The sequence below is a fragment of the Meriones unguiculatus genome, chromosome 10, assembly GCF_030254825.1.
Source record: "Meriones unguiculatus strain TT.TT164.6M chromosome 10, Bangor_MerUng_6.1, whole genome shotgun sequence".
NCBI lineage: Eukaryota > Metazoa > Chordata > Mammalia > Rodentia > Muridae > Meriones > Meriones unguiculatus.
In genome coordinates this window covers 16,925,878-16,952,599 of record NC_083358.1, presented here as the reverse complement: position 1 = coordinate 16,952,599, position 26,722 = coordinate 16,925,878, and the positions used below count along the sequence as shown (strand labels likewise).

Sequence of the window (26,722 nt, the reverse complement as noted above, 5' to 3'; positions counted from 1 at the left end):
CCTAGTACCTCGGGAAGTCAGGAGATGGTGTCAGATACCCTAGAAGTGGAGTCACAGATGGTTGTGAACTACCCCGTGGGTGCTAGGAATTGAACCCAGATCCTCTGCCAAAGCAACATGTGTTCTTAACCTCTGAGCCATCTCTCCAGCTTTAGCTTTGGATACTTCTTTTTGAAAAGGAAATACCTCTAGTTTTCAGAATAGTAAAATAAGGACTGAAATACTTGCTTTCCCCTAACTGGGATCAAGTAGGCCTTTGTCCCTTGTTACTTCCCTAGGGGGAAAAAAAAAACCTGAGCATTTTTCTGAAAATATTTTACTAATATCCCATGACAATAAATTAACCTTAAGCAGTGGTGAGTAGGTAAGGACGGTACAGGGAAAGGGAGACAACCAAGCACATCTTGGGAACCATGATCCTATTTCAATCAGAAGAAACCCTGCAGGAAATCAGCTAGAAAAAGTTTTATTTTGTAAGGCTGGGCTTGGTGGTCCATGCCTTTAATCCCAGCACTCAGGAGGCTGAGGCAGGCTGATGTCTTTGAGTTTGAGGCCAGCCTGGTCTACAAAGCAACTCCGGGACAGCCAGAGCTATTACACAGAGACCCCTGTCTGGAACAAAAATTAGGTTATTTTGTATTGTCCAAGGCTACAGAAGGTTTTAAAACAAAGCACAGAAGGTTTCCAAACAAAGTGTAATTAAGTTAAACATCAAATTGTTCAAGATGTAATACAACAGAATAGGTTTCACTTGTTCAACAGAAACAAAACAAATTCACAGGGGTGTATATACAGTATTAAAAGTCATCAAAAATACAACCAACAGGGACTACTTCTGAGGGGTTTCTCTAACAACGATCTGCTTGCCACAGCCTCCAAAGTGCTGGGATTGCACGAGTCATCACCACCATCTGAAATTCCATTTTATCCTCAAATTATTTTCCATGTGCTCTTTTGTGCTTCAAGCTAAGCATGGTGGTACAACTTGTAATCCCAGTACATGAGAGGCTGAGGCAGGAGACTAAAGAGTTGGAGTTCAACAAGACCATTTCTTATTTTAAACTAAACTAAACTAAACTAAAGGAAACAAATACATCTTAGTGTGGGGATGCAAGCATTTAAGCCCAGCACTGAGGAAGCACAGAGAGGTGGATCTCTGTGAGTTTGGGGCCAGCCTGATCTACATAGTTCCATGCCATCCAGGACTATAAATAGTGAGACCCTGTCTCAAAAAACAAAACCTAAATTTTACTTCAGACAAGCAATGAAGAAAATAATATTTAACAAACACCTCAGTTTCTGGGGAAGGGAAGGAGGATTAAAGAACAGGAAGATTAATGTGACCAAATGTGCTATGACCCTTTATGAAATTGCCAAAATGTAATTTTCTAGCTAGGCGCAGTGACACACTCCTGTAATCCCAGCACTCGGGAAGGTAGAGGTAAGCAGATCTCTTGAGTTCAAGGCCAGCCTGGTCTACAGAACGAGTTCCAGGACTGCCAAGGCTACACAGAGAAACCCTATCTCAGAAAAACAAAACAAAACAAAGAACTCTGCTTTCTTAAAGTCACACACTATTTAGGCTTCTGCCACAGAGCTCAAGAAATAAAATGTGGAACTGGAAGTACAATTCGTGGCTAGCAGCACATTCTAAACCCCGAATGTCTAACACCTCAAACACAAACACGAAATTTCAACTGAAGCACCACCCTTCAAGCCCAACCAGGGGGTTCCTCCTGTTTTAACTCATTCGGAAGGTGGAAGCAGAAAGATACAGTTCAAGGTCAATGTTGGGTATATTTTGGGTTTGAGGCTAGCCTAGGGCTGGTAATGTAGTTTCAGAATACCGATAAAGGAAAGTACAAAAACTGCCTCTGTACCAATCACAAGAGGAACAGCTATCCTGAACGAAATTTCGTTGTGTTACCTTTTCTATTAAAACTCTAGACACCCCTAACATACGCTAAGCAACTTGAGCCTCCTGAGGGGAAAAGGTTCATGGTGTCCAAAGTGGTATGTGAAGAAAAAGCAACTGGACGTTTTAACTCAGCTTCCTGTGTTTGACCTTGTGTAGCCACTGCCAGCCTAACTCACGGCAACTCGGCCACCCGGGTTCTTTGAGCTCCCATAGGCCTTGGGCCGGGTGCCTTCCTGATGGTCAAGCCTCCTTGGTGTTGCTCTTTTCCCCATCCCTCTTGCTGGTAGTGAGGAAAGCACTCAAAGTGCGGAAGGAAAGCTACCCGAACACATACTCACTCCACTCAGGGGCAGGGAAAGTGGATTCCGCGCCTGGGCTCGGGCTCGGCCTCGGCCAGGCCAGCGGCTCCGGCCATCGCCGCTGAACATGGCGGTTAGGCTTCCCTAACGGCCACTCACGGTCCAAACCAAGCCTAAGCTCCATTGGCTGAGGCTTTGAAGTTGGCGCCTCCCAGCCAATCAAAAGAGGGGCAGGGACCTGCTCCATCTTGCGCATGCGCACATGGGAATGCTCCTCCAAAGACCCTAAGCCTTCTCCGGAAGGTCGCTTGAAGTTTCAAGTTTGTCATTGGTTTCTGAGCTGACCAATGACTAGAAATTCCTTCACAGCAATACAGTGACTTTTTTAAGAAATGCGGATCCCAGCTGGGCGTCGTGATGCCTGCCTTTAATCCCAGTACTCAGGGAGAAAGATGCAAAGGAATTGCTGTGAGTTCGAGGTCAGCTTGGTCTACAAAGCAAGTCCAGGATAAACAAGGCTACACAGAGAAACCCTATCTGCAAAAACTAAAAAAAGAAAGAAAGAAAGAGAGAGAGAGAGAGAGAGAGAGAAAGAAAAAGAAAGCAAGAGAGAGAGAGAGAGAAAGAAAGAAAGAAAGAAAGAAAGAAAAAGAGGAAAGAAGAAAGAAAGGAAGAAGGAAAGAAGGAAGGAAGGAAGGAAAAAGACTGATACCAGCCAGGCCTAGTGGTTGTGTGCCTTTAACCTCACACTTGGGAGGCAAAGGCAGGCAGATCAAGGCCATCCTGGTTTACATATTCAGTTCCAGGATAGCCAGGAGCTACATAGTGAGACCTACCTCAAAAACAGAAAAAAGACATGGTCTTGCTTGTACCTGTGAATAAAAACCCCTGAAAAGAGGTTGTATCTACAGATCCTGCTTGACTGATTAGATCTACTGTCAGTACTGTGGAGGGACTGGAATATTTCAGGTCCACACACCAATTACTTTATCCTGGGATAATTCTAGACCTCTAGAAACAGCCATTATTTGCCCATCTCTGTGTTGGAACTAAAGTCTTGTACTAATAGTTAGAAACCATTTAGAATCTATTAACCTAGCAGACCATTAGCTTCCACAAACCTAAAAGTTAAGGATGGCATCACATAACATCTTGTGCTACGGGAAAGCTTTCCCTCTTCTTGTATTCACCTCTCTGAGATACCCACCAATATATCTTTAATTGCCTTGATCAATGGCTTTCGTTGTTCTATAAAACTATACAACTTCATGAAACAGTTTCCATGTAATTTGGGTTTCCCCATCTGTGAAAAGGGGATACTAACAGACCTAATAATACAGTTTAGAAATTAAACTGTGTGTGGCATTTTTAATGTAATGCTTTGCCTGTAAATTTTTTTTTTAAAGATTTTTATTTATTATGTGTAGTGTTATGCCTGCATGTACACCTGCATGCCAGAAGAGGGCACCAAATCTTATAGGATAGTTGTAAGGCACTATATGGTTGCTGGGAATTGAACTCAAGGTCTTTGGAAGAGCAGCCAGTGCTCTTAACCTCTGAACCATCTTTCCAGGACTCCCCTCCTTTCCTTTTTTTTTTTTTTTTTTTTTTTTTGACAGGGTCTCTCTGTGTAGCCTTGGCTGTCCTGGACTCACTTGTAGACCAGGCTAGCCTTGAACTCACAGAGATGAAGGCCTGCCTCTGCCCCCCTAAACTGTGCTGGGATTAAAAGCATGTCCCACCATGCCTTGCTTGCCTATAAATTTTTGTTTGTGTGTTTGTTATTTTGAGACGTGGTTGCCTTACACTCTAATCCTCCTGCCTCTCAAGTGCTGAGATTATAGGTGTGGGTCACCATTTCAGGTTGACAATTTTCCTAAAGAAAATGGACAATAATGTCCTTTAACTTGTTAGCTCATTTCTTCTTCAAATTCAAGAAATTGGGACCAAAAAGACAAATATAAACCTATGCCTGGTGGCACAGGACTGTAACCCCACCTACTCTCGAGGCTGGGACAAAACTGAAAAAAATTCAAGGTCGCCCTGGACAATTCACCCAAACCATGTCTCAAAAAGAGAGAACTGGAGGTATTGGTCAGTGCTGAAGCTCTTGAGCATGGTTAAAGCACTTATTGCAGTCGAAAGTGTTAGTATTTCTTTAAAAATGATGCCACGCACACATCCGATATTATGAAAGAGATTTATTGGATGGAGGTGGAGAGAGAGAGGAAAAGGAGAGAGAGAGAGACATGGTGCCCCCCCCAAGAAAGAAAGCAAGGCAGAGAGAGCAAGAAAGGAGAGGAGAGGAAGGCAAGAGGGGAGAGTAAGAGACAAGCACACAGGTCCTTTTATAGCTTGTGCATGGGCAGCTGAACTAGGCCTGCCACTCACCTGGTGGGGGACACATGATGACATCATAGGTTACTAGGCAACCCAGAAGCAGGCTGCCTAAACGCTAACACCAAGTACCGTTAAGCAAGGAATGCAAGTCTGTCGAAGGTAATAAGAACATTTGATTGGCGCACACATGTAATCCTAGCACTAGTCAGGCGTAGAGGAAGGAAAATCCCCTGATTTTGAGACCACCCTGCTCCATCCGTATTTCAAAAGGCCAAACAGAGAACCTTTGAAGTATGTGTATCAAATCTGAGATCGCCACCCAATTCACGTTTTCATCCCCATGGTTAACTGTCAACTATTAACAAGGCTTTGCCAGTGGAAACCAAAATGTCGGCCTCCCGCAACCAAAGAGCCAACCCTGTCACGTGACACGCCGTGTCTCAGCTTTCTTGGTCATTGCATCAGCCGAACCCAGAAGCCTTCTCAGAAAACCGGCTTGTTGGCTCATTTGCGCATGATTAGCAAGTGAGTGGACCAATAATATCTGCGGATCACAAGGCGCACCGGGGCGCCTTTCATCAGAGCGCTCTGATTGGGCGGTGGGGTACGGCTCCGGCGCCGGTTGTGGCGGGTGGGCACAGCTCTGTGCCTGCGCGTCTGAGGGAGCAGGTAACTCGGGGCGCCTAGCTGTGGGCTCCGGGCTTGGACTTGGGGCCCCGGACCCGGGGGAAAAGCAGAGAAGCCCGTGAGAGCTGTAGGAGGAGAGCCGGCGCTTGGAGGGGGAGGGCAGCTGCTGCAGGCCCCCGGGCGGTCCCGCCCCTGCCCTGGGATCGGAACCCGGGCTCCGCTGGAGCACGAGCTCGGGAGTAGCTTTTGCGCCTGCGACCCCGGGTGGACTTGGGGACGACCAAGACACAGGAAGATCGCGGCTGCTGTCCACTTACCACCTAGAGCTAAGGGTTTGTCTCCTCTAATTTTAATCCCTTAGGGCACTGGGGGAGCAGGCCTGAAGACCAGAGAGACCCAGATGGATGGAGTCCCTCTGAGAGACCGTTTCGCTCATATTTTAGTTTCTAACTCTAACAATTTTCCTAAAGAAAATGGACAATAATGTCCTTTAACTTGTTAGCTCATTTCTTCTTCAAATTCAAGAAATTGGGACCAAAAAGGCAAATATAAACCTATGCCTAGTGGCACAGGACTGTAACCCCACCTACTCTAGAGGCTGGGACAAGACTGAAAAAATTCAAGGTCTCCCTGGACAATTCACCCAAACCATGTCTCAAAAAGAGAGAATTGGAGGTATTGGTCAGTGCTGAAGCTCTTGAGCACCGTTAAAGCACTTATTGCAGTCCAACGCTGGCCTGCACTCAACTCTGTAGCCGGGCTAGCCTTGAACTCGAGGCAGTTCTGCACCAGCATTTCTAGTGCCGGAATTTCAGGCGTGAATCACCACTCCTGACTCGATTCTTGTTTTGTGACAGGGTCTCACTATGTAGTTCTGGCTGTCCTGGAACTCACTATGTAGACGAGGCAGGCCTCGACTCAAAGAGACCCTCTTGAGTCCTGGGACCAAAGTCGTGGGCCACCACTCCCAGACCGACTCGATTCTTAAAAACAAATAATAACGGAATAATTGATACCCTCAGGTTCACCCCAGTAAGCATAGTTGGCAATTTTTTTTAAACGGTCTGCCTTTCCTGGTGTGCTTTGAGGTAAGCTAATGCAGAGCGTGCTATTTAAAGATGAGCACGTTAATCATGAGCATGTGTCTAACGACCGTTGTTCTAGATACGGACGACTGTAGTGCTGAGCTGAAACCAGTCATGATTCCTGAGTTACTGAGAGTTAACTTATATTGTGCTTGGGAGTTGAGCATGAAATAGTCATGTGGAAATGATGATTTGAGTGTAGGAGACAAGAGATGGGGAACCTGGTGAAGGAAGGAAAGGTTTGCTTCCGTAGGTTTCTTTGCAGAACCGAGTCTTTGGGAAAAGGGGAGTGGTCAGGCAGAATGCCTACCTTGTCAATGGAAGCATGTGAAATCAGCTTGGAATGTAAGGTCACCAAGACTTCAGGTCCTTGGGTTTGGCCCCAGGCTTGCCAATAAAAACAAAAATAAAGTTACAGAAGGCCTTCATAGCGCCTGCTGGGACGTACCGTTTGAGGTCCTGCCTCTGTGCTGCAGGTCTCTTAGGTGTGTGGAGTGAAGAGCAAGTTGTAACGTTGGAAACATTGTTTACTTACTTAGGTCAGGGTCTGGGATCTGGAACTCTCAGTTTTCATTCCTCAGCCTCCTGAACAGTCTTCAGTCTCTACAGGGCTAATAGCCAACATATTAGATCCTGGTACACAATGCTGTTTTTTTCCCCGTATGGAATGGTCTTCCTATGGAGGGCACTGACCGTCTTGGTTCTCAGCACACAATACAAGTCCATTATGTTAAATGAGTAAACAGAGATGGGAAATTCAAGTGTCCTTTGGAATGTAACTTCACCTCAGGTTTCCTTTTTAGAGAAGCAGTTTTCTTTAGCAACTGTGACTTGTTATAAAGGTAAATTCATTTTTGCGGCCATTGTTTAGCTAATGAGGCACGCAGAGGAGGGGTGAAAAAAGAATGTGGCGTGACAAGACTTCCGAAAACCTTACCTTGACCCCTTTTCGTGAACAGCAAGAGCCTTTGGAAATGCTATTCTGTTTTTTCTTCTCCTTTCAGCCTATTTTACTATCTGTTTGCCTCTTCTTGTCTGAGTGATGTGTTGAGTTGTAAGTAAATCAGTTGGGGTTGGTTGGCCCTGAATCAGGATGTGTTGTGTTTTGTGGGTATCTTTAAAAACCTCTGTGCTAATTCATGTAAAGTAGTATCCACTTCATGCCTTTTTGGACCCTCACATAAGATCCTGTACCATACAGGGACGAAACTCAGGCTGCAGCGATGCAGTTACTGTTAGAGCTGGGTCTAGAATTCTAGAGACTGTTAGAGACGATCGTGAATGAGATAATTCTCGTTTTTCTGTGCACCCAGTGCAGCATGGCACTGCAACACTAGAGAGCGATTGGTATGCTCACCACAGCCTGTCAGCCTCACACAGTCTGCCTTTCAGGGACGTTATACATATAAAAAAGATGTGAGGCTATAAAGGTGCCTTTTTTTTCTTTTTTCGGTTTTCCTTTTTTGAGTCCCTGGGCTCATTTAGTCAGCTTTTTTTCCTGTAGCATACCCCCTTTGAAATAATACATGTCCTACGACTGAGCTATACCCCGGCTCTTCTTCGTAACCTCATGGTGAGAACACAGCCCTTTCCCAGCTAGGGTTCTGCAGATTTTAGGCTGAGTAGAGGTTGGTACATTCTTGATACCTTAGGGTGGCCTGTGGCACAGATAGGTGTACCCCTGTGCTCGCCGCCACTGCCTCAAGTGTCAGCCCAAACCTAGCAGCTCTGGCTTTGGGCATATGGAACTGTGTGTAACTCTCAACATGTTCGTTAACAAAGAACTTGAAAGATCTTTGGAGGCCTTAGATACAGACCCCTCTTTTTGTTGAGGTGATCCCCTCAAGGACTCAGATTAGAACCAGGTCTCCTGAGCCTTTCCCCCTTCTTTAATGGAATTGTAAAGACCATGTGGTCATTTCTTCTCTTCTGATTCCTGGCAGTCAGTGCTCAGTGTGTATTTGTTTAATGAATGAAAACATGAAGAAGAGACCTGCGCTTGAGGCTGGCAGGGGCAAGAGTGACTGGGCTCACTCTGCTGGTGCAGCAGAACCGGAACCAGGACATTGCAACACACAGGTTTTAGGATCAAAAAAGCTAACCCGTGTCATTCTTTGACTTGGCTTAAGAAGCCTGGTCTTGTGTAATGCCCACTTTTAGTTTTATTTCCCCTTATTTCCCATCATTCCTTCTTTTGGTTAGCTCCCTGAGGTGACTTTCAAGATGGACTCCACTCTAACTGCAGGAGAAATCCGAGAGCGCTTTATAAATTTCTTCAAACGGAATGAGCACACCTACGTCCACTCTTCTGCCACCATCCCTTTGGATGACCCTACTCTGCTCTTTGCCAACGCAGGCATGAACCAGGTAAAGACCTTCTGTCTTTCTACTCAGCTGACTGACTCTGGCAGCAGAGCAGCAAGTGAAGAACAGCTCCTGGGTTAAGGGGCGCACGGGTTCTGTCACTTACCGGGCAGACTTCTGTGACTTCCTGTAGAGAACATCAGTTTCTGGAATGAAGAATAACAGTGCTGCCTGTGGGTTATGGATAGGAGTGAGAGACGAGTTGGGAAGATGACTCCCACATTTGACCAAGGTCATTTTTAAATGAGTTTTGAAAAAAAAAAAAAAAAAGAAAGAAAGAAACTCATATCGCTGGGCACATGCCTTTAATCTCAGCACTCGGGAGGCAGAGATAGGTGGATCTCTGAGTTTTAGGCCTGCCTAATCTACAGAGTGAATTCCAGGACAGACAGCTATTACACAGAGAAACCCTCTCACGAACCCTCACACAAAAAAAAAAAAAAAAAAAGAAAGAAAGAAAAAATTTTATAGCATTTGAGATCAAGGATTCGATAGTCCGGGTAATAGTCCAGATGTGGTTGTGCAAGCTTTAATCCTAAGCAATTGAGAAGCGGAGTAGCAGGTGGTTCTCTGCTCAAGGCCATAGTGAGTTCCAGGACAGCCAAGGCTACAAAGGAAGGAAGGAAAGAAAAAATTTAAAAGAATTAAGCTATATTGTAGAACCCAGTCTCAAAAATGTGTGTGTGTGTGTATATATATGTATATATATATATACATTTTTTTTTTTTTTTTTTAGCTCAAGGACAATTTGTGTGTGTGTTGTGTGTGTGGTTTCATTTGTTTGTTTTTAGCATTTTAAAGAGAACCCCAGGAGAGGCAAGTTGTAAATCTACTGCAGTTGCCCAGAGGCAAATGGGCAAGAGAAGGGGACATAAAGAACCATGTTGTCTGTGTTAAGCTGTCCTGGCAGTCAGTCAGCCTTGTGGCAGTCAGGTATATGGCAAGGAGAGGAGCTGTAGAGAAAGATCAGGAAGTCCAAAGAATCGCAGCGAGCATGCCAGAGCAGAGACAGAAAGAGAAGAGGAAATCCATACTTCTCTGAGTAATCGAAAGTGGGCAGACTTACAAAGGTGCGTGGCTGCAGCCCTGTGAGCTATCACCCCTCCCCCAAAAGAGTCTTTTAAGATTTTATTCTTCTTTTCATTGTCTCTTTCTTCTGAGGAAAAAGCTATCTTTATTGGAATGTTTCAAGGGCTGGCAAGGTGGTTCAACGCTCAGGAGCACTGTCTGCCTGTCCAGAGGACCTAGGTTCAATTCCCAGCACCCACACAGTGTCTCACAACTGTCTGTAACTTCCTTTCCAGGGATCCTGTGCCCTCTGTGGCTCTTTGGGCACATAATGTTTTCTTTTTTTTCCTTTCTTACTGGGGACTTAAGGCAGGACCAACAGGAGCTCTGTACCCGCAGGCAGCCATCTTATGTGTATCTGTGAGCGTCCGCCCCTGGAACTGAGACCCGCCTGCTGTGGTCTCCCAAGTGCTGGAATTAAAGGTGTATGCCACTACAACTGTTTTTTTGTTTTATTTGGCTTAGTTGTGTTTATTTTTTGAGACAAAGTCTCTCTACATAGTCCTGGCTGTCCTGAATTTCACTCTGTAGACCAGGCTGGCCTAGAACTCAGAGATCCACCTGCCTCTGCCTCCTGAGTGCTAGAATTAAAGGCGTGCACCACCAGACCTGGTCCTGGCAAACATTTTTTTAAACCTTTTTTTTTTAATGTTTATTTTATTCTATATGTATGAGTGTTTTGTCTGCATGCCACATGTGTGCCTGTCAGAAGAAGGTATCAGAGTTTCAGGTGGTTGTGAGCCATCGTGTGGGTGCTGCGATTGATCTCGGTCCTCTGTAGGAGCAGTAAGTGCTTTTAACCCTGAGCCATCTCATCCAGCCCCTCAAAAAAAGTCTTTTTTTTTTTTAAGGATTGATTTACTTTTATTTCATGTGTATGCATGTTGCTTGTACATATTTATTTACACACAATGCTCACAGAGGCCACAAGAGTGTGTTGCCTTCCCTAGAATTGGAGTCACAGACAATTGTGAGCTACCAAGTGGGCGCTGAGAAGTGACCCTGGGGCCTCGATCTCTTAAGTGCTGAGCCGTCTCTCTGGCCCTCCTATTTAATATCAATTAATTTGTCATAGTCACAAGGAGCTGTTGGTTTCCAAGTTGAAAAACACTAACTTGTACAGGCCTAGTGAGAACAGTAAGGCAAAGTGTGAGTGGGTAAACCCCAGAGCAGGCACACACCACACCTGTGTGTCCAGCAGCTAGTGGTGACTGCACCTCCCTAATCCGTCTCAATGTTTTCCTTCTTTGTCACCTTTACTCCCAAGGGAACACATCTGTCCCTTACAAGGGTTCTTCTAGGATGACCTGAGATAGTGGTTCTCACCTATGGGTCGTGACCCATATCAGATGTTTACGTCACTAATCTTGACAGTAGCAACATTACAGTTGTGAAGTAGCAACAACATAATTTTGTGGTTGGGGGTCACCACAACATGAGGAAGTCTCGCAAAGGGTCTCGCATTGGAAGGTTGAGGACCACTGATCTAAGATGTGGACCCACCTCCCGCCAGGTTGTGGACACTTGGCCTAACCTGCGGCCCTCTACAAGTCCAACTGTTCCTTTCTCTCTTCTTGTAGTTCAAACCCATCTTCCTAAACACAATTGACCCGTCTCACCCCATGGCAAAGCTGAGCCGAGCTGCCAACACCCAGAAATGCATCCGAGCTGGGGGCAAGCACAATGACCTGGATGATGTAGGCAAGGACGTCTACCACCACACCTTCTTCGAGATGCTGGGCTCCTGGTCCTTTGGAGACTATTTCAAGGTAAGCGCAGCATCCATTTCTTTATCTTTAACACAAAAGGGACATGAGTCCTTAATTTTGTTTTAAAACATGAAATATCATTTAGAAGATTCGGGAACGAAGGACATTTGATAGTTCTGAGACTCCCACGTATCATTTGATGTTCCTGTTCCCGTTTCCTATATAAGTTGAATCTCTATGGTTTATAATAAAGATATTGCAGTTTTGCATCCGTGTTCTGTATCTTTCTTTCTGTAGGAATTGGCATGTAAGATGGCCCTGGAACTCCTCACCCAAGAGTTTGGTATTCCAGTTGAAAGACTCTACGTTACTTACTTTGGTGGCGATGAGGCAGCTGGCCTAGAGCCAGATCTGGAGTGTAGACAGATCTGGCAGAATTTAGGGTAAGAGGGGTCTGGAGTGGTGATTCAGTAATTGAAAGCTCATACTGCTCTTATAGAATTTTTAAATTTTTCTTTAAAGAAATTCTTGAATCTTTAAAAAAAATATAAAAGAGGTGGGGATAAGAATGTAAGCCACACTTGAGAGAGATTCTTAAACTCAGGACGGCACCCACCCCAATCCCTCCCTCTTTACAGTGGGTTCAAATATACACTTGGCCACTCAATTGTATCTCCAGCTTCTTGGCAGTTAGTTACTAAATTTCAGTATGAAACCAGATCAGATGACATACCTGTAATCCCCATGCCTTATAAGTCCTGGAAGGATTCCTATTGATGGCTTCAAGTGGATTTCTCTGCCTTTCTCTCTGCAGACTGGATGATGCCAAAATCCTCCCTGGCAACATGAAGGACAACTTCTGGGAGATGGGTGACACGGGCCCGTGTGGTCCCTGCAGCGAGATCCACTATGACAGGATTGGCGGTAGGGACGCCGCTCACCTTGTCAACCAGGATGACCCCAATGTGCTAGAGATATGGAACCTTGTGTTTATCCAGTATAACAGGTAGTGTGGGCCCTGCTCCTTCTCTAACCAGAGAAATTGAAGCCGGCTGTACAGCCGTCCTCATGGCTGAAGGCTGTCTGGGGATCTTTGTTTTTGGAGTCAGTGAGCAGCTCCCGATGCCCCTGGCACCTTGAAGCACTTCTTTAAGTTGTATTGTCAGGTTCCCATTCTGATCCCCGGGACAGGAATGCGCCTATTTAGAAAACTTAACCTTGGGCTGGAGGGATGGCTCAGAGGTTAAGAGCACTGGCTGCCCTCCCAAAGGTCCTGAGTTCAATTCCCAGCAACCACATGGGGGCTCACAACCATCTGTAGGGAGATCTGGTGCCCTCTTGGGTGCACAGGCACACATGCAGGCAGAATGCTGTATACATAATAAATAAATCTTTAAAAAAAAAAAAACAAAAAAAACCCTAATCTTATCTCATATACTGCCTCCCTGAGCCATTTGCCTCGTATTTAAGAATAAGGCTCTGGGTACAGTGGTGCATGCCTTTAATCCCAGCATTCAGGAAGCAAAAGCAGGCTGAGCTCTGTGAATTTGAGGCTAGCCTGGTCTACAAAGTGAATTCTAGGACAGCCATGGCTGTGTAGAGAAACCCTGTCTCCACACCGTCCCCACTCCCAAAAAATAACAAGGCAAAGGGGCTGGGTATGTATCCACCCATCTCTTTACAAACAAGGCAAATTGTAACAACTTTTAAAGGCTGCTAAGTGCTTTTTAACTGGCAGGACCCTAAGAGCCTGCGTCCCTGCTTCAACAACTTTTTCTCATACAGGGAAGCTGATGGCGTTCTGAAACCTCTTCCCAAGAAAAGCATTGATACAGGGATGGGCCTAGAGAGGCTAGTGTCTGTGCTGCAGAACAAGATGTCCAACTATGACACTGACCTTTTCCTTCCTTACTTCGAAGCCATTCAGAAGGTACTGACCCTGCTGCGCGCATGGGTGATGCTGTGGGGGTTTGCCAGATGGACTTTTAGCGTGAATGGCCATATGCTTTGACAGCCCCAAAGTACTTGTTGCCGTCTGCCTACGTCACTACTGTTATATGCCATGCTATGCCGTTTGCAGGGGTAGGCCCCAGCTTGAGGCTCTTCGGCTCTCTTCACCCTCACTTTCTTGGAGTTGTGGGATGTGGCGTCCTTTCCCAGACCTCCTTATCCTCTAGGAGCCTGCTTGGGTGAGGCGGCATGGGCAGGACTGTCTTATCGGCTTCTTCTGCTGTTCACCTGTAGGGTACAGGCGCCCGGCCATACACCGGGAAGGTTGGTGCTGAGGATGTGGATGGGATTGACATGGCCTACAGGGTTCTGGCTGACCACGCTCGTACCATCACTGTGGCACTGGCCGATGGCGGCCGGCCTGACAACACAGGACGGGGGTGAGTCGGTCACACTCTGGGCAGGGTTTTCTGACTGTGGAACTTAAAGTCAGACTTTATTATTGTTTTGTTGTTGTCTTTTGTGCTGGTGGAAGGATCCCTTCCCTCCCCTCTTTTTAAGAGCTAAAGGGAGTTTTCATTTGTTTTAAGACTACTGTGTTTAATAGTTTCTACTAAGTATTGAGGTAAGGCTGGCAGTGAAGCCATCAGGCAGGATCTTGGTGAGGTAGGGGTGGACATTGCCTCGGCCCTGGAAACTGCATTCCTGACAAGCTGGGCCTGGGATCTCCCACGTCAGTGGTTTTGTTGTGGGTAGCCAAACGAAATCTCTGCAAACTTGGAGTGGAGCAAGAGGCTGGTCCTGCGCGCTTTGAGTAGAGCTCTAAAGGAGCCACCACGGGCCCCTCCGCTGGTGTGTTTCCCAGCAGATGCTGAGGTCTGCCTCCCACAGGTACGTGCTGAGACGGATTCTTCGCAGAGCTGTTCGCTATTCCCACGAGAAACTGAATGCCAGCAGGGGTTTCTTTGCCACACTGGTTGATGTCGTTGTGCAGTCTCTGGTACGTGGAAAGTCCCTGCTGCCGTCTTCTGTGCTAAAGCCGTAGTCTGAGAGGGAGAGGGTGGATGGTAACATACTGCCAATGGACACTTAAAGGTGATGGAGGGTGGGTACGGCGGTGTACACTTTTAATTCCAGCACCTGAGAGGCAGAGGCAGGTGAGTTTGAGGCCAGCCTGTTGTACATTTTGCATGTTGTAGGCTGCCCAGGACTACAGTGCATAGGGAATCCCCATCTCATAAAAGCAAGGAGTGTGTCGAGAAAAGGGCTCTGGCCTCACTGAACCTCTTTTGTCAGGGAGATGCATTTCCTGAGCTAAAGAAGGACCCAGACATGGTGAAGGACATCATTAATGAAGAAGAGGTACAGTTTCTCAAGACTCTCAGCAGAGGGCGGCGTATCCTGGACCGAAAAATCCAGAGCTTAGGAGACTGCAAGACCATTCCTGGTGAGGCCCACTTCTCGCCTTCCCTTGTCCACACCCACCAGGGTGGGGAACCCTGGGAAAGAATAGTTTCTCACCTGTGCCAGGGTTGAAAGGACCTTAATCCAACCGCTTTTTCGTGTAAAGTAAGACTGAGAGCAAAATGAAGTATAAAAGAATTTACTGTGGGAAAAGTATTCAAAGAGTACAGCTGTGAAAAGTGAAAGCCTTTTCCAAGTACATTTCTCAGCAGTAAAACAAAACAGGAGTCAGCAAGATGGCAACTGTGTAGTAACATTTTTGAGAATTCTGGGATTTTGGTTTCTTTAAAGAAAACAACAACACAGTAATATAAGGATGTGTTTATGTTTTAATCCCTGCTGTAGGGATATGACTTTGGACTGTCCACAGCAGCTGGCTATGATTTGCCCCGTGCTCTAGCAGAAGCATGGTTTTGCCAACTGCCGGATAGATTGTATAACGTTTGGAATTCTGGGAACTTTTCCGAGGATACATAAATTGAGGGCCCCAAGAGGTGGAATCGGTGGTTGTTAGTCCTTTAGTGAGGTTGTTTGTAGTTTGCTAGTAGCTGTGGTTAAAGAAGAAACAAAAGGAACAAAATTAGGAATTTCCTAATTCCTCTCTCCTGTCTGTCCTTTCTTCTTTCCTATCTAGTGTGAGGGGAGAAGCCAGGGGGTAAAGGGTGGGAAAAAGAAAAACCCACAATGTAGTAAAGACCAGCTACAGAACTGTAGTTTCAGCAGGAAGATCACAAGGTCAAGGCCAGTCTTAAGGCTACATAGCAAAATCTTATCTCAACAAGAAAAACAAAAGATATTGGTGTGTAACCAACTCTTCGGGATTTTTCTCTGTTTGCATGAAATTGCAAATAGGCATTTATATCTACATATTTTGCACATAAACATAACATCATCTTGCAATTTGCTTTTATCTTTTATCAGCTGAGAAAAATTTAAAGGCTTTTTTTTCCACAGTTTTTTGTTTAGTTTTAATTATATGTATGTATGTATGTATGTATGTATGTATATGTAAGAGAGAAGAGGGTGCTAGGCCCTTGAGAAGACTAGAATTAATAGTTGGATCTGAGTAGCCTGACCTGGGTGCTGGAAACCAAACCCAGGTCCTCTGCAACAGCCACAAGTGCTCCTAACCTCCAAGCCAGCTCTCCAGTCCTGGTTATTTTTCTTCCTATTGAAATGCAATGTTTAAAGAGCAATATTCATGAACTCATTATAGTGAGACCAAGAATCAGAAATTTAGGCCAGGCATGGTGGTACATGCATTTAATCCCAAAACTTCAGGAGAAAGAGGCAGGCAGATCTCTGAGGCCAGCCTGGTCTACAAAGAGAGTTCCAGGACAGCCCGGGGTACACAGAGAAACCCTATCTTGAAAAAAAAAAAGAAACAAACAAACATTTATCAGGAGACCCTTCATCTTTTTTTTTTTTTAAGACAGGTTTTTCTATGTAGCCTTGGCTGTCCTGGGTCTCAAACTCAGAGATTGCCTGCCCAAGTGGGACTATAGACTCCCTTCATCTTTCTTATAGCTCAGTCCTAAAAGATTTCAATTGCCTTATTGAAATCTTGAATTGAGTTCACTTTTGTCACTCCCTGAAGCTTCCTGGGAGGGCTCGGCCTGGGAAAGGCAGGGTTTGTCCATGTTGTTTTGACACAGTTCCTTTGTCCTCTGTAGGAGACACTGCATGGCTCCTCTATGACACTTACGGGTTCCCAGTGGATCTCACGGGACTGATTGCCGAAGAGAAGGGCCTGGTGGTAGATATGGATGGCTTTGAAGAAGAGAGGAAACTGGCCCAGGTAAAGAATGTGAAGAATGACTTCAGAGCACCTGTCTTTCCATCTCACTAGCTCACTTCCTCCCTCAGGACTGCTTCTTCTTTCTTAAGGAATAACCTCCATTTCTATTACCACCAACACCAGGAGAGAAAAAAAAAAGACAACAGTTCGCAATAATGTATAAAGACATTTCACAATAATGTATAAAGGGACATTTGCTGTTCACAACTAGAGACCCATGTTCTTGTCATCTTGTTGGTAGAGCCTAGAGCTGTTACCCAGTGTCCTGTTATGCAAGAGGTCAGCCCCAAAACAAAGGCTGGGCTAGCCCCAACTGCCAGGAGTTCTAAGATTAAAGAACACTGTTCTTTTAGTTTTTCCTCAGCCGTGGTTTGGCAAGTCTCCATTCTCTTTTCTCCCATGCAGAGGCAACTAAGGCTTTTGTCTTTTGTTTTGACAGCTGAAGTCACAGGGCAAGGGAGCAGGTGGGGAAGACCTCATCATGCTGGACATTTATGCCATTGAAGAGCTCCGGGCAAAGGGTCTGGAAGCCACAGATGATTCTCCAAAGTATAACTACCATTCAGACTCCAGTGGGAGCTACGGTATGCTGCTGCCCTCTACTTAGATTCCATGCTGTCTGCCCTTTATTTGGGGAGTTTTAAAGAGATAAGTCTCAAAGAGCTCAAAGATGGGTCATGCTGAGTACCTTTGTTCTCATAGGCACCCTTAACTGGTGGTTTCCTTAACTGTTTTGAAATACAGTTACAGAAAGTTGTTGTTGGTTTGTTTTTTTGTTTTTTTTTTTTAAATCATAAGGAGTTCCAGTTACTCTTGAACCAATTTTCCTTAATTATAACACCATGCAGAAAAAAAGCAGTTGGCCTTGAAATAGTCCCGGTCATAGTAGCTGTTGAACTCTGCACAAGCATAATAGAATTCTAAGTAAACAAATGAATATGCAAAACATGGGCCTGGCAGAGATCTTTTTAAACCAAAATCTATATAGTGAGGCTGTTTATTTGTTTGTTTTGAGACAGGGTCTTTACAGGGTAGCTCTGGCTAGTCTAGAATATCCTGTTTAGACCAGGCTGGCCTTAAACTCAAAGGAATCCACCTGTTTCAGCCTTCCAAGTGCTTAAATTAAAGGCATGTGCCACCATGCTCAGCCCAAGTCCAATAGCTTAAAGAGTGTGCATTAGTAAGAGAGTTAGTTTGAGCTACAGACTATTTAAATTATATAAGACAGAATCAGATGTACCAAGTTCATTGTCTAAGGTACAGGGCAGCCAACTGTCCACTTTGTTTAAACATGTTAACAATGAAAGCCTGTTCCCTGGGAATCCCTGAGTTTTAGAAACGGCAGCCCTTGGTCACTCTAGTGAGAATTGATTCCTTGGGGGAAAGATCAGTGTGCTGGTTCTTTTATAAAGTCTAGTGGGCTGCTTTTCAAAATACAAAAGAGTATGTGAATTGTGGGGTGGTAGCTCGGTGGAGCAGTGCTGTGTGAGGGTGTCTGTTCAGTGTCAGCATTGGGGCAATCTATGTGTTACCAGAGTGACTGATGTGTCTTCCCCTGTCTCTGCCCCTGTTGAGCAGTGTTTGACTGCACAGTGGCTACCGTGCTTGCTCTGCGTAGGGAAAAGATGTTTGTGGAAGAGGTGGTCACCGGCCAGGAGTGCGGAGTGGTGCTGGACAAGACCTGTTTCTATGCTGAACAAGGAGGACAGATCTACGATGAAGGCTACTTGGTGAAGGTTGATGACAGCAGTGAGGATGTAAGGCCAAACTTCTTTCTTGTTAGCTATGGGAGGCCAGGCATGGGTGACTTCTTTTGCTCCGTTACACTCCAGCCCTTGAGGAGCTGACTAGAGAGATGTTTGGGTTTTGTTTATTTATTTATTTGTTTGTTTGTTTGTTTCTTCTGCAGCCAAGAGGGCTGCTTTTTATACCTGTTGCTGTCTCAATTCTTAGGTACCCTTAGAGGGGAATCCTTGCAATCAGGAAGCAAGTGCTAACACTTGCTTCCTTATGAATAAGGATAAGCAACTCTATTTTCACTTGTTGGTTGGTTTTGTTTGTTGGCTTTTAGAGGCAGGGTCTCACACTTACAGCCCAGGTCAGTCTTGAACTCCCAGTAATCCTGCCTCAGCTTTGTGTTGGGAGTAGAGGTATGCACCACCACGCCTGGCAAAGACCACTCTTACAGGATAAACAGTCTTGTAGAAAGCTCAGCCTATAGCTTGGCCACTGTTGACTGTTTGGTCATGATGAGTTGGTCACTTGGTCTCCTTCAGCAGCTGATTCCTACCAATGGGATAAGATCCATTTCATAGGATTTTAAGTTGTCCCTTGCTAAGGAAGTAGCTCAGTTGGTAGAGTGCTTGCTTAGCATGCACAAGGCTTGGGTTCAATCCCAGCACTGAATAAAACTGGGAGTGGGGCTTTGGACATTAGAGTGAGATGTCAGGAAGAGTAAGACCAGGTTTACCCCAGGCTCCCGGGACATTAAAGTATGTGTATCGTCCGATGGTAGGGGTATGTATGTACAGAAAGGGAGGGCTGATCTATTTGGAAACTTTATTTACTTGTTGGTGTCCTTGACTGCAGAAAACTGAGTTTACAGTGAAGAATGCTCAGGTCCGAGGCGGGTATGTGCTGCACATAGGAACAGTATACGGTACCCTGAAAGTGGGGGACCAAGTCCGGCTGTTCATTGACGAGGTGAGTCGAATGGGCTGGTCCACGTTTGATGTCTGTTTATCTTCTTGGGTGTTTTGAGACAGTCTCTTGAACACTTTGTAGCTGGCCTTCGTTACCTGCTGCCTTAGCCTTCTCAGTGCTAGAATCATAGTCCTGCCCTACTCTGTCCAGCTTCCCATTTTTAACTATTTTTAATATTTTTATTTATTTTTGGCTTGCTTCCTTCCTTTCTTTCTTTCAGAACCCTTTTCTGTCCTGGAACTCACTAAATAAATCAGGCTGGCCTTGAACTCACAGAGATCAGCAACTCTTAAGTACTGGGATTAAAGTCAAGCACCACCACACCCGCCTATTTTTAATATTTTTTTTAGTTCTGTGCACCTGCCACAGCACACATGTAGAGGTCAAGGAGTCAGTTCTCTTTTTTTAAGATTTATTTATTTATTATTTATACATACTCTGCCTGCATCAGATCTCATTACAGATGATTGTGCACCACCATGTGGTTGCTAGGAATTGAACTCGGGGCCTTTGGAGGAACAGACAGTGCTCTTAACCTCTGAGCCATTTCTCCAGCTCTTGAGTCAGTTCTTACCAAGTGGGTCCTAGGTATTGAACTCAGATTGTCAAGCTTGGTGGCAAGTGCCTTTGCCCACTGAGATATTTTGTTGGCCCCTCCTAAGTGAAACTGTTAACAAAGAACAGTAGTAAATGTTGGTGCATTTTGTAGATTGTAAAGGATGACGCTAACACTCAAGCCTATTTTGGTCCCAAGTTAATCTTTCCATAAGTGTTATTTATCCTTTGAAAATTTCCTGAGTTTATACAATTTATCTTGATCCTAGCCTTTGAAACACATGAATTGCTTTTCAAGGAGTCTGTATTAAGGCTAGGAATCCGGGCAGTGTGTGGGTACACATTGTACTTGGGCTTAAACAGGAAGATCAAGAGTTTGAGGTCAGTGTGACCCTGTCTCAAAAACAGAAAAGAACTAGGTTCTGCATGTGACAGAGCTCCAAAGTAATCGCTTAAAAGCAGGTGGTAATGTGTGTTTCACATTATATAAACGTAATAGGGCCAGCTTCTCTTTGCCTGTTGGTCATCCCTAGGGTTTGCTCAGGATTTGGTTTCATAGACCAAAAAGGTAGTTGTCCAGGCCAGGCTTCCTTTTGGAAAGGGCCGGGTAGTAAATATTTTTGGTTTTTCAGGCACACGGTATCAATCACAATGTGTGGTACTGCATGTTTACTGTTTGACTGTAAACATCTGCATGTTTACAGACGACTATAGTTGTGTTCCATTAAAACTTTATAAAACCCTATCAAGACCAACAAAAGGCCTTTAACCCCAGAAGGCAGAGGCAGAGGCAGGTGGATCTTTGAGGTCCAGGCCAGCCCAGGCTACATAGTGAGACCCTGTCTCAAAAACCAAAACCAGACAAGTCAGACGTGGCCGTAAGTCCTAGTTTGTTATTCTATTGTAAACAGAGGAAGGAGGGAGGGAATACCCCTTAAAGGGTACTAACTTACTTCTCACGTCCTCTTGACCAGAACCTAGTTACAGGCTCACTCTTACCTATAAGAAAACTGCTTTCACCCTGAGCAGCCTTGTATTCAACAAAACTTCCTAGTCCTTGGGGACAGCTCTCTAGCGGCTATCTCTGCCTTCTGCAGCCCCGGCGGAGACCCGTCATGAGCAACCATACAGCTACTCACATCCTGAACTTCGCCTTGCGCTCGGTGCTTGGGGAAGCTGACCAGAAAGGCTCCCTGGTTGCTCCAGACCGCCTTCGGTTTGACTTCACAGCCAAGGGAGCCATGTCCACCCAGCAAATCAAGAAGGCTGAAGAGATTGCCAATGCCATGATTGAGGCAGCTAAGGTAGGTTCTACCACATCTGAGCTCTTGGGACGTGAAGCTCACTCTTTCCGCACCGTCCCTTTCTGTCATGGATGCTCAGCAGTCCAGTTGTTCCCACTTGGTTGTACCACATCCTGTCTTGTTCACAGAGACGCTCAAAGTGGTGGTTCTCAGACTGCTTTTTAGTGGTGGTGTCTAAGGGCAGGAGGGAGGCCTTCGATCTCCCACCTCCTTAAACAGCGTTTTCACTTCATGATTGGCTCGCAGTTTAACAGAAAGCTTAGAAATTCCGGTGTGGCTCTCTTTGCTTTAACATGGGGTATTGTTTCAGAAGGCTCGGGGGGTGTGCCAGACGGTGTGGTTATAACCTTAGAGCCTGGATACAGGCCCATATTGCCTTCTCACCTCCAGAGAGTCTTCCAGCTTTTTTTTCCCCTCTTCTTTTAATGACAGCCTGTCTACACCCAGGATTGTCCCCTGGCAGCAGCAAAAGCCATCCAGGGCCTTCGTGCTGTGTTTGATGAGACCTACCCTGACCCTGTGCGAGTCGTCTCCATTGGGGTCCCAGTGTCAGAGCTGCTGGATGACCCCTCTGGGCCTGCTGGCTCCCTCACCTCTGTTGAGTTCTGTGGAGGAACGTGAGTACCTTGGTAGGGACAGCAATAGATGGGCTCACGTGCTTTTGGCATCCCCCTTTGAGGATGAGAAGCTAGATTAGACCAAATGTCATCCCTTTGTTTCTTTGTTTATTATGTGCCATGCTTTGGATGGAACTCAGGGATGCTAAGGAACTTGCAGATGCTAAGCCAGTGCTCTTCCACTGAGCCTCAGTCTCTCATTTTTCTAAGGTTGAAATGGAGTCCTCAGAAAGGGACTTGCCAAATAAGATTCCTAAGAATCTAAACAGCCTGGTGGTCCAGTCAGGCCCCTTAGTGTCTGACATTAGCATTTCTTAGGTTTCCAGTGAAATGTTCTTCCCAGTTCGAAGAGATGAAGAACACTGTCTGCGCATTTAAAGTTGCTGGCTCTTGTTCCCTGGGTCCATCTCAAAAGGAAGCTGGTGGGAATTCAGAATTCAGCAAGTTGTCGGCATGCTCATGGAGTTCCTGCCGTTAGAGTGTTCACGGAGTTTCTGCTCTGGCCCCAGCTCGTTCTAGTCCTGTGCTACATGATTCCCTTTGCCAGCCTGAGCAGCATCTGGGAAGGGAAACTTGCCAGAATCCACTGTCTGAGAGAGCTCCTGAGCAGGCCATGTGGTAGACCTGGCTCAGCTGGCATGGGACCACTTGCTTCTGAGAACTCAGCTTCCAAAAGAAGCCTAGTAGAAGGCGTATTCTTAAGGGCCTAAGTAAGCCAGCCAGAGCCTCCTGCAAGCCTCGGGCTAGCAGGTACCACGTAAAGTGTATAGAGGGCAAGGGGGCCTGAGGGATCCAGTTCCAGGCCTCTTTCTGACCGAATCAGGCCTTCAGGTGAGTCTCACTTATCCCCAAACACATGTTCACTGACACCTTAGGGAACGGCTCTCAAAGACTTAGTACCATCCTCTCAGAATGCGGCTGAGAGTTAATGCACTTTCAGTTCTCTGAGCAACTTTTGTTTAAGGGACTGTATTAAGATTTTAAAAAGTAATCCTCCAGCAGGCTCACCTAAGGAACACCTTTACATATATTAAAATATAGCTCGTGTTCCATCAAAATGTCACATGCAGCCTAATATCAGTGTTACTAAGTTGGCTATTAGGGACGTTATCACCTTTGAAGATATCACCTTTGGTTTTCATTAACAGCCTGGTCTCTTTCCCATACTTGAAAGAGCCAAAGCTCGGAGAAATGGTGTCCTGGCGCCTCAACATTCTGAAGCCATGGCTTCTGGGCCTAGTCCAGCTTTCTTCCTCGTCTCCTTCTTCTCATGCCTTTGCTTTGAACTATGCTCATAACATCCCTTAGGGGTGAAAGGCCACTGAGTTGTGGTGCCAGATGCCTTTATTCCCAGCATTTTGGAGGCAGAGGCTGGTGGATCTCTGAGTTTGAGGCCAGCCTGATCTACAGAGTGAACTCCTGGCCAGCCAGTGCTGTACAGAGAAACCCTGTGTGTGTGTGTGTGTGTGTGTGTGTGTGTGTGTGTGTGTGTGGCGGGGGTGGGGGTGGGATGGTGGTGTTAACCTACTGTGAAGGACTGCTTCATGGGGCCAAGGCATCTAATTCATCTTCTTGATAGCCTTTTATGTTCTGTCCTTCAGACATCTACAGAATTCTAGTCACGCAGGAGCTTTCGTGATAGTGACCGAAGAAGCTATTGCCAAGGGTATCCGGAGGATTGTTGCTGTCACCGGTGCTGAAGCCCAGAAGGTGAGCAGGTCATGCTGGCATGTGGGCCCTGCCTGACAAAGGAAAGCTGTCACTGCACAATGCTTTTAGCTGTCATATTTATCATTTGGGGCCAGTTAGTTGGCTCAGTACATAAAGGCACTTTCCACAAAGACTGACAGCCTGAGGTCGTAAGCCAATGACCACGTAAAGTTTTAAGGAGAGCTGACTCCATGTAAAGCTGTTCTCTGACTTCCACATGTGTGCCGTGCACCCACACATCAAATAATAGTGGAAATTTCTAAAAACTGATAGCATCAAGAGACACAGAATCTTGAGCCTTCCTCCAGCTATGTGGGAGGACAGAGTTCCCTTCTTCATATGCTCTTCCTTCCCGATAGCCCAGGGGCAGGCCTTCTGTGAGGAGCATGGCACCGAGGACAGTCATTCTGCAGTGGGAACTCCTGAGGAATGTTTTACCAGGAGGAAGGCTCCCAGTTCATGAGGGCCTGGTTACCCCTGAGCCTGTGGTTACCCCTGAGCCTGTGTCATGGTGTAGCCTCAGCTGGCTAGGTGGATGTGGCAGCACCCTTGCTTACTAAGGGAAAGAATACTCCAGTGTTTACTGCTCTGGTTGTCCTCCTCCTAGGCCCTTAGGAAGGCAGAAAGCTTGAAGAAATCTCTTTCTACCATGGAAGCCAAAGTGAAGGCCCAGACTGCACCCAACAAGGATGTACAGAAGGAAATTGCCGACCTTGGTGAGGTAGGGATGGCCTCTCTCTGCTTCAGTCTATCTGTTCTTTCTCAAGCCTGAGGATACAACCCTCCCTGTGCTTGGATTTTTTTTGTTCTTTTATTTGTTGTGCTTTTTGTTTGTTTTGCTTTGCTTTTTTAGAGTCAGGGTTTCCCTGTAGCCTTGGCTGTGGACCAGGCTGGCCTTGAACTCAGAGAGCTCCGCCTGCACCTGGCTCCCTGTGCTAGGATTAAAGATGTGCACCACCACGGTCAGCTCTGTTGTGCTTTCTGGAGACAAAGGCTTATTCTGTAGCCCAGACTAACCTGGGAACACACAACATAGCCCAGGCTGCCCTCAGAATTGCAACTGTCATCTGTCCTCAGCATCCTTCCACATGCTGGGGGGTGAGTTTTTGTTTGTTTGAGAAGGGATATCACTATGCAACTCATGCTGTCCTTGAACTGTGTGTAGCCAAAAGGCTGGTATTTCCAGCAAGTCTTTGCAGGCTGTGTCCACAGGCTGGCTAAGGACCAGGTCTCAACATGAGAGCTAAGCCATCTTTATAATATCACTTTCTCTCCAGCCTTGCTGTGACAGCTTCTAGTCTTAGAACCAGCAGATATCTTTGTGTTTTTCTGTTTTGTCAGACACTGGCCATGGAAAACTTTGGTTGAAAGATAGAAGGGTGGGGTAGAGTGGGCTTGAATTTCACCCTTCCTCATAGTATCCTAAACCCAGATGGTCTTCTGTTCTGATTCCAGGCCCTGGCCACTGCAGTCATCCCCCAGTGGCAGAAAGATGAACAACGAGAGACTTTGAAATCCCTGAAGAAGGTCATGGATGACCTAGACCGGGCCAGCAAAGCCGATGTGCAGAAGAGAGTGAGTCTTTGCAGTATTGGCAGCTGGAAGAGAGCCCAAAGGTTTTCCTGGGCAGAGGCTGACAGGGTTGAGTTTCTGCCCTTTGCCTAAGCCTCTCTCCTGGGCTTCTTACAGGTGTTAGAGAAGACAAAGCAGCTGATTGACAGCAATCCCAACCAGCCTCTGGTCATCTTGGAGATGGAGAGTGGCGCCTCGGCCAAGGCAAGCAGGGCTGCCCTACTTCTGTGTGTGTCTTCCCTTCCAGCCTTGTCAGCTCTCCGCGGTCCTGAGGCCACTGCTTAGTACTAAAGTTAGGCTGAGCCATGGGGAGATCTGGTAGCCTGAGGAAGAATGAGCTCCCTGGGGGTAGTAGGCAGACCTTAGCCAGAGTATGAGCAACGTCCTGCCTTTGGTCTCCACATGGGCTCCTGGGACCAGCATCTGCTCCTAAAAGGAAATGGATGGTCTAATAAGGGCTGAGTTCCCCAGACTTCCTTGTGGAAATAGGGTTCCCTGTTCCAGTGCTATGACCTAACACAAGGTTCTGCCCACAGGCCCTGAACGAAGCCTTGAAGCTTTTCAAGACACATTCTCCTCAGACATCTGCCATGCTGTTCACAGTGGACAATGAGGCTGGCAAGATCACATGCTTGTGTCAGGTTCCCCAGGTCAGAACTTCCTTCAGCCTCACTCTAACTAAAAGCCTGCAAGCCTCTGTGCTAGTGGGAAGAGCCATCTGTAGCTTCTCAAAGAGGGGTTCTTCACAGTGTTTGCCAAGACTGTGTGTGTGCAGCCCTCATGAGAAACTGCTGATCTGTTCGCTTGTCACCTCCTTTAATGCCTTTTACCCCTCAGGCTTTCTTGTTGGTGAATGTATTACCTACTGGCTGATGCCTGCTTTGCTTTTTGTCCTCACCTTGACAGTGGCCATAGCTGCTCTCCTGTACCAGCGGTAGAGTTTGTCTTGGCCTCTGGTAGCATCACCCTGAACACAAGTGGGTGCTGGTGGCTCCCCTCCTTGTGGTACCCCACCTCAGTCCCATCTTGTATTCTGACTACCACTTCCCCTTCCTGTCTTCTAGAATGCAGCCAACCGGGGCCTAAAAGCCAGTGAGTGGGTACAGCAGGTTTCAGGCCTCATGGATGGTAAAGGTGGTGGCAAGGATGTGTCTGCCCAGGCCACTGGCAAGAATGTGGGCTGCCTTCAGGAAGCACTGCAGCTGGCTACTTCCTTTGCACAGCTCCGCCTGGGAGATGTGAAGAACTAACGGGATGGAAGCCCGCGCTGGGAAGCATTTCTCCAGAGTGCAGGAGTCTGGCCAGAAGCTCCTCTGCCACGAAGACATTGAGTCTAGGGACCTTTCAGCCCTATCCGTCCTGATCCAGCAGTAACTGGAACATACCTGGAACTGTCCCATGATTCATTGCTCCTTTCCATTAATGCTCTGAGTCATAGATGTCATCACCATCTGTCTAGAATCACTACCCAGGAATGCTATTTAACATCACAACCATGTCTAGATAAGGCCACTCTGCCAACCTGAAGCTTTTAGGCCTGCAGGTAGGAAGCCTTTCTGCTGCAGAAAATAAAAGGACCATGTGCAATACCTGATGATCCATGCACGCATTCTCCTTCTCCTGAGGTGGGCCCTGGCTC

The 26,722-nt window shown here is 46.3% G+C and overlaps 1 protein-coding gene across 2 annotated transcripts; it reads left to right on the top strand.

Annotated features, from left to right (window-relative positions):
• Positions 1-5,106: 5,106 nt before the first annotated feature.
• On the top strand, positions 5,107-26,672 carry Aars1 (alanyl-tRNA synthetase 1). Of its 2 annotated transcripts, none has more exons than XM_021632526.2 (21): positions 5,107-5,226; positions 8,472-8,636; positions 11,282-11,470; positions 11,708-11,853; positions 12,225-12,416; positions 13,196-13,340; positions 13,655-13,800; positions 14,252-14,360; positions 14,657-14,807; positions 16,498-16,622; positions 17,062-17,206; positions 18,201-18,379; positions 19,212-19,325; positions 20,978-21,184; positions 21,617-21,801; positions 23,403-23,511; positions 24,119-24,232; positions 24,967-25,086; positions 25,201-25,287; positions 25,620-25,733; positions 26,148-26,672. In XM_021632526.2, exons 2-21 carry the CDS (start codon positions 8,493-8,495, stop codon positions 26,331-26,333), a joined length of 2,907 nt encoding a protein of 968 aa, XP_021488201.1. In that variant the 5' UTR covers positions 5,107-5,226; positions 8,472-8,492; the 3' UTR covers positions 26,334-26,672. The 2 variants fall into 2 exon arrangements, with proteins under 2 accessions (XP_021488201.1, XP_021488199.1); XM_021632524.2 differs by lacking the exon at positions 5,107-5,226 and adding an exon at positions 5,233-5,516.
• The last annotated feature ends 50 nt before the right edge of the window (positions 26,673-26,722 follow it).

Bases quoted from the DNA above. Each gene is read 5' to 3' on its own strand.
- Aars1 (XM_021632526.2), top strand. From the start codon at position 8,493: ATGGACTCCACTCTAACTGCAGGAGAAATCCGAGAGCGCTTTATAAAT. The intron at 21,802-23,402 runs GTGAGTACCTTG...TCTGTCCTTCAG, and splicing joins GTTGAGTTCTGTGGAGGAAC to ACATCTACAGAATTCTAGTC. The intron at 24,233-24,966 runs GTAGGGATGGCC...TTCTGATTCCAG, and splicing joins AAATTGCCGACCTTGGTGAG to GCCCTGGCCACTGCAGTCAT.